Below are 11,691 nucleotides of genomic sequence, written 5' to 3'. Positions count from 1 at the left end.
TATAACCAGAGGTATGACTGTATAACATTTCGCTGCAGAAATACAGTACAGCACATAACATATTTTGTTATGTGTCCGGCTGGCATTAATCTCATAGACGCTTCCAAACACCACATTATTCTCGGGAAGCCGCGAGTCCTCATTCTGGTTCCAACAGAACACAAGTATGCAGGCTAAGTTGTTGTTTTGAAAGAGAACGTGCCATGACTTGAGGTTAATAGCAATGCCTGTTTCTCCCTTCCTCAGACGTACATCCTCCTCAACAAAGGAAAGTGCATTTTCCGGTTCAGTGCCACCCCTGCTCTCTACATGTTGGATCCTTTCAATCTTGTCCGGAGATGTGCCATCCAAGTGCTTATACATTCATATCCTTTGCACTCGCTGAGAACGCGCATGGCATGGTTTCACTTGGGAGGAAGCTGTGGGGTTTTGCTGATGCCGTAGTCATTCTTGTAGGACCAGACAGGGGCAGCTGCAGCGACAGAGGCCAGCTGAGTATTTGTCATTTGGTGTCCTTGCTTTCTTGTAGTATATGAGGAAGAGAAACACCCTTTTCCTCATACAATTTCCCGGTGCTATTTTTCTAGAGAAAGAGGTGCCGCAACTCACCATGAACACCTCCCTTGTTCTCTTCAACAGGCAATGGTGCCCACCTGAGAAGTGCTGGAGCTCAGTTCCAGCTGTGGGGAAAAGCCCTCTCCTTTCCATTTGCAGATTTTTTGGTGGAAACAAGCACTTCACTGTCACCAGCTGTACAATGTCTACAGTGGTGCCTTGGTTCTCAAACTTAATCCGTTCCGGAAGTCCGTTCCAAAACCAAAGCGTTCCAAAACCAAGGCACACTTTCCCATAGAAAGTAGTGCAAAATGGATTAATCCGTTCCAGACTTTTAAGAACAACCCCTAAAACAGCAATTTAACATGAATTTTACTGTCTTACGAGACCACTGATCCATAAAATGAAAGCAATAAACAATGTACTGTACTATAAAATACCGTATTTTTTGCTCTATAAGACTCACTTTTTCCCTCCTAAAAAGTAAGGGGAAATGTGTGTGCATCTTATGGAGTGAATGCAGGCTGCACAGCTATCCCAGAAGCCAGAACAGCAAGAGGGATTGCTGCTTTCACTGCGTAGCGATCCCTAACCCTAACCCTAATCCTAAACAGGGCTGCTTTCAGATGTCTTCTAAAAGTCAGGTAGTTGTTTATTTCCTTGACATCTGATGGGAGGGCGTTCCACAGGGCGGGCGCCACCATCGATAAGGCCCTCTGCCTGGTTCCGTGTAACCTCACTTCTCGCAGTGAGGGAGCTGCCAGAAGGCCCTCGGAGCTGGACCTCCGTGTCCGGGCTAAACGCTGGGGGTGGAGACAACCCAACAGGGCTGTTGTTCCCTTGTCTTTACCAAACGGGTTTGTCTTGGGAATTTCAATAGAGGCCTGATGCACATCCTTGACCTCATTTCAAATTATTCAGCATGTTTATCATGATCACCATCTTAGCCAACTGTGTCTTCATGACCATGAGTGACCCGCCGGTGTGGGCCAAGGATGTGGAGTAAGTGTTATTTTTCTTTCTTTCTCTTTCCCCCTTTTTCTCTTCCCAGTTTCCTGCCTGGTCACTATAGGCTGGGCTGTGGGAGGGGGAATGGAACCAGAGGAGCAGCTTACAGGCATTCTTAATCCAAAAGCGAAGCTGGGGTGGCCAGATGAGGAACCTTGTGTGATCAGAAAACTTGCAGTAACTATAATGCTTCAAAAATAACAGGCGGGTGACACAAACTCCCTGAGAAGCAGTATTATTGTAACCCGGCTGACATGAGGAGAAGATTAAAAGGCAGGTTGTGGGGTTGTTTCACTGCTCAAAGTCATGCAAATTACGGTATTTTGGCTTCGTGGTATCTGTGAATATAGCCAGTGAGTGTGCTTTCATTTTTTTTTGGGGGGGGGGGATACATCCATCTCTTCCACCTTTTATTTTCAGCTCTCCCTGCACAGGTTCATTAACCTGAATCCTTCTCTTTAGCAATTGATCCTATAGCCTGAGTGTCAAAGGTCCTTAGGTTCATTTTCTTGAGTACATCGAGTTTTAAAAGGGTCCCAGGTTCTAAGAAAGATCTCTGGCTCTAGAGTGAATATGAATAATATGAATTTGGGAAGTACGATTCCGGCAAATTCTACCTTCTAACTTAAGATTTGCTTGCAAAAGGTACTGTAGATTCCGGCGTATTAGGCGACTGGGCGTATAAGACGGCCCCAACTTTTGCTGTTCAGTTTTAGAGTTACAGCGTTTGAGCGCTGCCAGGGGCAGAGCGTGCAGCCCTCTGCTGCCTCTGCCGTTGCAGCAGCAGCAGCCCGAGGCAAGGCGTTTGGCGGGCGGGTGAGCGCCACGCTCGGAAGGACTTTCTGCGCCGCCTTCTGTGGGGAGGGAGGAGGAGCAACGGCTGAAGGGGTGCCTCTGCTCACCGGCTCCCTCTCTTCCTTCTCAACACGTCTACCCGGCGTATAAGACGCAACCCCAACTTTTTGGGTGATTTCCCCAGGGATAAAAAGTCGTCTTGTACACCGGAACATACAGTATCCCTATATTCTTCTGCTGCAAATTGTTTACAACATGCCCTATTTTTATGCTATTGGGTTGAGAGGCTTTTTAGGAAAACAGGATGCAGGGTATTTAATATATATATTAAATATTAGCAATAAACCTTGCATATATATTTTTTGCTATTAATTCTGCTTCCCTTGCCCTCCGTAACCCTCCCCTGTTCACAGATACACTTTTACTGGCATCTACACCTTTGAGTCTATGATCAAGATATTGGCCCGGGGATTCTGCATTGACAACTTTACATTCCTGAGAGATCCATGGAACTGGCTGGATTTCAGTGTCATCGTTATGGCGTATGTTGCATTTAGCAGGAGCAATGTGGTAAACCAGCTGGGGGAAACCAGAGGGCGTCAGCATGTGGGGGTGGGGTGGAAATCCTCATGCATGTACTGTATGGCGATGGCAAGCACTGAGGCTGTATTTCCAGTTAGCTGCCGTCTCCTGGACATACCCAGAATACCATAGTTGGAAGTGTCAACAACTTTTGTGTCTGCACTTTTGCTTTTCGAAGCATGGCAACCCTACTTTAATGACTTTTGAAACTGCCCAACCCCTTAGCCAAAGACCACCTGAAAAGCATCATACAAGTGCCACACAGAAAGAGGCGGTCTACAACAGAAATTTGAGAGTGTGGTTTGTCTCCTGCCTGACGAAATGCTTTATAATGGTCACTGATTGCATTACCTGGCCAGTGTGGCCATCCTTTTGAAGGGACACGGGTGGCACTGTGGTCTAAGCCAGTGAGCCTCTTGGGCTTGCCGATTCCCACGATGAGGTGGGAGTTTAGCGCGAGGGAAGGAGTTTTCCAGAGCAAAGCACTAGGGCAATGGCAAGTGGACTCGTGCTTTCTAGGTGCGAGACATGCAGAAGTGGGGACGAGCCCTAAGTCTCTCATGTTTGTGGGACTTAGAGTGGGGTTAAAAAGCTTAGCCCTGTTCTAAAACTTAGAAAAAAACAAAACACAGTATTGTTTAACTCAATGCTTTAGGGAATAAACAAGGTGAGGAGGTCAGCTGATAGTCACAGTACATACACAGTCCTTCTTGTGCAACACACTGTGTCACAAGGATGGTGGTGCAACACAATTGTCGCGGGAGGAAGAGCTGCTAGCGGCTTTCTGCACAGGTCTAGAAGCTTTTACCAGGTTGGGGGGAGATGGTTTGTGTAGAGTTGTACGTCGTTTCGCCTCTTGGGCTTGCTGATCAGAAGGTTGGCGGTTCGAATCCCCGCAATGGGGTGAGCTCCCGATGCTCTGTCCCAGCTCCTGCCAACCTAGCAGTTTGAAAGCACACCAGTGCAAGGAGATAAATAGGTACTACTTTGGCAGAAAAGTAATCAGTGTTTCTGTGCGCTCTGGTTTCCGTCACGGTGTCCCGTTGTGCCAGAAGCAGTTTAGCCATGCCGGAATGACCTGGAAAGCTGTCTGTGGACAAACGCCGGCTCCCTCAGCCTGAGAGCGAGATGAGTGCCGCAACCTCATAGTCACCTTTGACTGGACTTAACCGTCCAGGGGTCCTTTACCTTTTGATATGGTAAATACCTTAGTTCTTGAATCCAGGTCACAGGCGTTCCCTATTCATACACAAAATATACCCTTAAAACAGGATTTGTAGCATTTGTAAGTGAAAAGAACTACTGGGAAAGGTTTGTCCAAGATATTTCCATCTGCAGAGGAAATATTTAGAGTCATTAGAAGTCAAGATGGATTCAGGATTGCTCTCCTGTACTATTTCAGACATGTGGTTTATATACTTATGTATGTGTGTTTACCTTGTTCAGTAATCAACATTTATTTTATATTTGAGACCTAAGAATTCTTATAACACCCTGCTCTAGTTTATTGGCGCCTGGTTACAGTGCTGGAGACACAGAAAGTGTAATGGCATAATAGCAAATGTTTCCTTTACTAAATATTGCCAAGGAGACTTGAGACACACGGTTCTGGTGGACTCAACACCCCCTAACAACTTGCGAGCCTCTGAAATATAAGGAGACTCTATTGCTGTTGTTGTGAACAGCTTATGTGTTTCCTTCCATTTCCCTATCGTGCGTGGTCAACCTGTACAGTTGTAAATAACAAGATTCTTACAGAGATACCAGTGTTTTCCACACCAAAGGAAACTTAACTCTGTAAGTGTTACCCTGAATGTTCCGCCATGTGAGAAGCAAGATTGCAAAGCGATATTTAGCATTCCTCCTCTCCTGAGGAAGAATTGTGCAGGATTTTAAAGTATCCATACACTTTCTGTCAAAGTAAATGACTGATCAAACGTTTTGCTTTGCCTTTTCCTGTCTTTTCAGCATCCTGACACAAGTCCAAACTGGACATTGTAACAGCAGTTTTGTCTAATTAAGCCCAGGCTCTGTCCCAATGAAAGGGGCAAAGGGTCCATTTTTAACAGCAAAGGTGCCCATCTTGCCCTCACTCGCATGCTGACTCTGATCCCACAGTCTTATCTCCTCAGGCACTGTTTCCCTCAGCTGAGCTCCGGTGCCCTTGATGGGTCAAATGCTGTTTGCAGATCCTGGTTTTAACTCGGACATTTGCTGCCGTCACAACCGACTTCAGAGCTGTGTCTCCTACATAGTTCCATTTCCGGAGGCGTTGTTTCCCTCTCTTTGCCTGTCGATAACCCTTGTTTCTACTTTTATTATGTTGCCTTTCAATGATCAGCTCGCTTGCCCTCTCTTTTCTAGCTACGTCACAGAGTTCGTAGACTTGGGCAACATCTCTGCTCTACGGACATTCCGGGTTCTCCGGGCACTTAAAACCATCACAGTCATTCCAGGTGGGTAATGGGGAGGGTGGCATTGATGGAGGTGAATAACTTTGTTGTAAACAAAAATTGCCCTTTTCCCTTATGGGGTATCCAAGAGCCCATATAGAGTCCTTACATAGGTTCCCTATTGGTAGGAGAGAATAACAGAGGCCAACCAGAGAATATTGAGAAGCTAAGCAGCTAGTAAGCTTGATCTTTATTGATCTGTTGCAACAGGGTGCTCCCCTCACCCACAAGAGAAAGGAGGGGCCCAGAAAAATGCCGTGCAAGGCCTTATAAAGACTTTTGAAATTGCCACCCTGTAGATCAAGACCACCCCCAGAAACATCATACATACATCACAGAAGGGGTGTAACCTAAGACCACCCCTCAGATACATCATACCTACATCACAAAAAAGGCGGTCTTAAAACAGAAATTTGAATGTTGTTTTTCTCCTGTCCTTGTTTATTTCCTGTCTGGCAGGTTACTTGATTGGATTGCCTGGGGAGCCTGTCCAGTCCTTTGTAATGATAAATACAGTACTTAGTTCCTGGGCCAGGTCACAGGCTCACACCCTATTCATATCTTAAATGTGTCCTTAAGACAGGATTTGTGAGGAAAGAGACAATGGGGAGGTTTTCCACTTTGATCTCAGTTTAGGAATCAAAATGGTTCCAGGTTGGTCTTCCTGTGCTGATCTATGTATGTGCTTGGTTGGTACACTTATGAACATTTAACATATATCTAAGACCATAAAATTCCTATCACAACTTCAGGCAGATTTCATTTTTCATATGCATCAGAGATGAACTGGCTTCCAGCGGGGAGCATTCGCGGGACGCACTTCATTCGGGCCCCCAACTTGTATGGGTCTGGAAGCTCTTGGTTTGCTTTATGCCCAAGAGTTGCCTGTTACCCCCAATTTTTTTTTAACATCATCTGTAGAAAACATTACCAAAGGACACCCTTGATCTTCTTCAGGGAAAGAGGTAACTGCAGCAAAGGTGGAAATGTTAAGATCCTAGTTTTTGAAGATGCATTGTACACTATAAGGCGAAACCCTCCTACAGTGCATTGGTTGCTCTTCACAATGCAAAAATACGGGTAAAAGCGGCTACTTTCCCCATCTCTGCAAACCAATTGGCTTTAAATTATATTTCAGGGAAACCAGCTCAAAACTTAAGGCTGCTTCCCAGCCAAAGGAATGCACATGGCAGCTAACTATTGTCAAAGGTAACACAGTTGCTTCTATACTTTATATACTTTGAAACGCAGGTGGCGCTGTGGTCTAAACCACTGAGCCTCTTGGGCTTGCCAATCAGAAGGCCGGCAGTTTGAATCCCCGCGACGGGGTGAGCTCCCGTTGCTGTGTCCCAGCTCCTGCCAACCTAGCAGTTTGAAAGCACGCCAATGCAAGTAGATAAATAGGTTTCGCTGCGGCGGGAAGGTAAATGGCGTTTCCATGTGCTCTGGCTTCCGTCACAATGTTCCATTGTGCCAGAGGTGGTTTAGTCCTGCTGGCCACATGACCCGGAAAGCTGTCTGTGGACAAACGCCAGTTCTCTCAGCCTGAAAGCAAGATGAGTGCTGCAACCCCATAGTCGCCTCTGACTGGACTTAACCGTCCAGGGGTCCTTTACCTTTATACAGCTCCAAATACCTACATGCATCTCACATCCAGGCAGATATTCGAATGTCTGCACTCTATGGAGCAGTTGCAGCAACAGGGGACCACTCCCCTGGTTTATGTACCTTCCCCCAATGGGCTGCACACACACAGCCGGAGACTGATCCTGAATGGCAACTTCCTCTGCTCATCCCTTTTCAGTCCTCTCCTGGTTCTGGGAGTCAGTGGTGGAGGAGAAAGCAGGGAAGGACCTGGCTCTGCCCTTGCCTGACCTGCCTCTTCCTCTTCTTCTCCTCATCCAGCCTGTGCTCCACCTTCTAGCTCTAGAGTTCTCCATCTCCAACACTTGACTCTAGGCTGGCACAGTTCCCAAAAATATCACTGACCCCTCTCTCAAGTCAGACTCCATCCCCACATTCCTCGTCCCTGCCAGTCCCTGAGATCAGAGCATGTCAGTTGCTAGAATTTATGTTCAATGCAAACTGTGCCTTAAAATGAAATGAAATGAAATAATTTGTTACCAACCAACAGCATTGATAACCACCCTGGGACTTCGAGGTATAGGGTGGTATATAAATACAGTGGTGCCCCGCAAGACGAATGCCTCGCAAGACGAAAAACCCGCTAGACAAAAGGGTTTTCCGTTTTTCGATGCGCTTCGCAAGACGAATTTCCCTATGGGCTTGCTTCGCAAAACGGAAAAGTCTTGCGAGTCTTGCGATTTTTTTCGCTCCCCCCTTTTTCTAAGCTGCTAAGCCGCAAACCTTTTAGCCGCTAAGCCGCTAAGCCTTTAATAGCCGCTAAGCCGCTAAGCCGCTAAGCCGCTAATAGGGGTGCTTCGCAAGACGAAAAAACTGCTAGACGAAGAGACTCGCGGAACGGATTATTTTCGTCTTGCGAGGCACCACTGTAATAAAATAAAATAAAATAAAATAAATGTTGGTCCCTACCAGAGAATAATGAAGCTATTGGACTATGCCCAAATGGCAAAACTGACAGGAAAGCTCAGGAATCGGGGAGACCACAACTTTAATAAGGAATGGGGGAAATTTACAAGTTACCTTAAAGAACACCGTAAGCAGCTGAAAACATTAGCAGGACTGCATTAACGCTTGTAATGTCATGAGAACTATGGATACAATGGATTTATAAATAATCAGGATTATCTTTTTAAAAATGCAGTAGAAAAGGTTTAATAACAGAACCCACGGAGGGGAAGGTGGGAAGTCCAGAGATTCGGGAGAATCTTGTAACTTTGGATGTGCTGTGATATGTCTGTAAATTCAAATATGTAAAATCAAATTGAGAGAGAGAGAGTAGGATGTTGGTTTGTTTTTTTGTACAGCCACTAAGCTCAGTTTTCTAGGGATGCGGGTGGCGCTGTGGGTTAAACCACAGAGCCTAGGACTTGCCGATCAGAAGGTCGGCGGTTCGAATCCCCACGACGGGGTGAGCTCCCATTGCTCGGTCCCTGCTCCTGCCAACCTAGCAGTTCGAAAGCACACCGGTGCAAGTAGATAAATAGGTACCGCTCTGGCGGGAAGGTAAACGGCATTTCCGTGCGCTGCTCTGGTTCACCAGAAGCGGCTCAGTCTTGCTGGCCACATGACCCGGAAGCTGTACGCCGGTTCCCTCGGCCAATAAAGCGAGATGAGCGCCGCAACCCCAGAGTCGGCCACGACTGGACCTAATGGTCAGGGGTCCCTTTACCTTTTAAGCTCAGTTTGTTGCCAGCAAGTAATGCTGTTTCTCTACCCCCAGGGCTGAAAACTATTGTGGGTGCGTTGATCCAGTCTGTCAAGAAGCTCTCCGATGTCATGATCCTCACAGTATTCTGCTTGGCCGTCTTCGCCCTCATCGGCCTGCAGCTTTTTATGGGGAACTTGCGGCAAAAGTGTGTGCGGTGGCCACCGTTCACCAACGACACACTGGATGGCGGTTTCATGGGCAACACCACTCTTTATGACAACGGCACCCTGTATGACAATGGCACCCTGTACGACAACGGCACCCTGTATAGCAACGAGACCTTTGACTGGGATGAGTACATCCACAACGAAGGTAAGGGCTGCTTTGTCAAGGACTGCTGATGCTATCGCTTTTGACTTGGCCCGGAGCCGTGCCAGATGGGCATCTCAAACCGGAGCCGCTAGCACTTACAGTATTTTTCACTCCATAAGATGCACCTGACCATAAGACGCACCTAGTGTTTAGAGGAGGAAAGGGGGAAAGCCCCGGTTTTTTTGGGATCAGCTCACAGTTGTGCGGCTTCTTTTGCAAAGGAGAAAAGCCCATTTTTTTTTTGAGGATCAGCTCAAAATTGTGGCGCTTACTTTTGCAAAAAATCCTGTTTTTATGGGGTTCAACTCACAGTTCTGCAGCTTCTTTAGGAAAGGAAAAGGAGCCGTTTCTACAGTTTCCACACGGATAACCTAATCAGCCAGTCACATGTCGCAGCCTCCGTCTGCAGAACCTTCAACAATGGAGGCCTGGTCAAGGGAGCGGGACCGAAAAGGGAGCCAGCGATCACCACACATTCGCTCCATAAGACGCCCAGACATTTCCCCTTACTTTTTAGAAGGAAAAAAGTGCGTCTTATGGAGCGAAAAATATGGTAATTGCATATTTAGCTCATATACATAAATACATTTGTATATGAGCTAAATGGGCAATTAAGTGCTGGCAGTTTTATGCTCGCAAGACTAAATGCTTTCCCCTCTGCAGTGACCACAGGTAGATACTCGCAAATTCCTTATCAAGCCTGCCTGTGTGCCTGCAGTCAGGGACTACCAGATTTTCTGGTCCATATTCTTTTGGACTGCCCTTTGCACAGCAGAGGGACGCGGGTGGCTCTGTGGGTTAAACCACAGAGCCTAGGACTTGCCGATCAGAAGGCTGGTGGTTCGAATCCCCACGACGGGGTGAGCTCCCGTTGCTCGGTCCCTGCTCCTGCCAACCTAGCAGTTCAAAAGCACATCAAAGTTCAAGTAGATAAATAGGTACCGCTCCGGTGGGAAGGTAAATGGCGTTTCCGTGACTGCTCTGGTTCGCCAGAAGCGGCTTAGTCCTGCTGGCCACATGACCGGAAGCTGTACGCCGGCTCCCTCAGCCAATAAAGCGAGATGAGTGCCGCAACCCCAGAGTCGGCCACGACTGGACTTAATGGTCTTTACCTTTACCTTGTACAGCAGACTCCGCAAACAGATGCTGAGCAAGGTGTTGGACCTGCGATCCATGGCTCCGAGAGAAAGCCACTTGAGGTTCCTAATGACCCCCACGGGGGTCATTTAAACGGCTCCCGAGCCGCCCCCGAACCAAGCTGCCTGCTCAGTGAGTCCCTGTGCGCTGCGCTAAACCGGCACAGCGCGGAGCGGGGACTCGCTTCCGCGGCGCCAGAAATCACGTCTGCACATTCACAGGCGCCAAAAATCGCATCTGCGCAGATGCAGACGCCAAAAATCACGTCTACACAGATGCGATGTGGCCCGCGGAGCGATCTCTGCGGGAGTGAAGCAGCCCAGGTGAGGTAAACCTTGCTGACTCCTGCTCTAGGGAATAGACAGGGTGAAGCCGAACAGTCGAGTGCCTTGTGACCCTCAACAGCCTCCCTCCTGTCCCTTTTAAACTTAACCCAGTGATTTGAAATGTCTTAACATGTAATGCCAGTAAAGGTATTTGTATCATATTGTACTTAAATATATTGATCGTAAGTCAAAGCCTTTCGTTGCCTCTTACAAGCTTGTATCACAAAGGCCTTTCCTTAATAGTTCCTTGCGCACAAAGGGGGGATTCGAGGCTTGTCTTTTTATTTTTATTACATATTTTGCTGATAATAATTTTTTTAGTTTTCAATTACAGTCCAAAAATAGCCTCATTATAACTATGCCAAATTATAATGCAATTACTAATACCAATTATTCGGATCCTAAATTATATAATTTAGGTGTCTCCCCCCCTGCATGCTAGAATCTGTTACATATCTTGTGTTTTTTATATTGTGATTTTATGTTGTGAACTGCCCCGAGATCTATGGGCATAGGGTGGTATGCAAAATTAATAAATAAAATAATAATAATAATAAAATAAGTTATATTGGGGCTCATCCAGACACGCTTTCACACTTTCCAGGCAAAGGTCAGTACTTTAAAGCTATGTCTCAGAGTGTTTGTTGTTGTTGTTTTTCAGTCCTAGTGATTTCCCCAGGAAAACATGCATTTTACTGCTTAATTGAAGGAAACAGCAATCCACCGAAAACTCAATTGCTGTTTGCTCCGATTCAAAGGTAAAATGTTCTTGAGGAAACCACCAGGATTTTTAAAAAGCCCGCTTGGACATAAAGCTTTGAAGCCAGGGTCTGTGGCTTAGATACGTAGTACAGAAAGAAATTCTGGGTGAGCCCTTATACCAAGTCCGGCCATTTATCCATGTAACTCTGTGTTGTCTGATCTTCTCTCAGGCAGGAATAAATCTTTCCTTTACCTGTTACCTGAGAGCCTGTTAACCGCAGACTCCAGAACTTGAACTCGGAACCGTCTGTGTGCAAAGCCTAGTTCTCAGGAGTGGGTCACACATGAATGCGTGTCTCATCACTTGATAACACTTTAAAAAAAACCACGTTAACAGTATCTTTTAAAATACATTACATGCATATAATGGCAGCAACCCTCAGTTAAGACTCGGCTAGAAAACTGCAGA

At 46.6% G+C, this 11,691-nt stretch overlaps 1 protein-coding gene across 4 annotated transcripts in view; it reads left to right on the top strand.

Annotated features, from left to right (window-relative positions):
- The window catches only part of SCN4A (sodium voltage-gated channel alpha subunit 4), a 98,064-nt gene that overhangs the window by 25,656 nt on the left and 60,717 nt on the right, over nucleotides 1-11,691 (top strand). For all 4 annotated transcript variants that reach the window (XM_081166012.1, XM_081166014.1, XM_081166011.1 and 1 more), the window contains exons 3-7: nucleotides 247-367; nucleotides 1,470-1,557; nucleotides 2,772-2,900; nucleotides 5,305-5,396; nucleotides 8,758-9,057. In XM_081166012.1, the coding sequence (XP_081022138.1) occupies nucleotides 247-367; nucleotides 1,470-1,557; nucleotides 2,772-2,900; nucleotides 5,305-5,396; nucleotides 8,758-9,057 (730 nt within the window). The remainder of the gene's footprint in view (nucleotides 1-246; nucleotides 368-1,469; nucleotides 1,558-2,771; nucleotides 2,901-5,304; nucleotides 5,397-8,757; nucleotides 9,058-11,691) is intronic.

This window comes from Podarcis bocagei, assembly GCF_964188305.1.
Source record: "Podarcis bocagei genome assembly, chromosome: 13".
NCBI lineage: Eukaryota > Metazoa > Chordata > Lepidosauria > Squamata > Lacertidae > Podarcis > Podarcis bocagei.
Note: the sequence above shows the minus strand (reverse complement) of the source record. Positions and strands in the feature narration are given on the sequence as shown.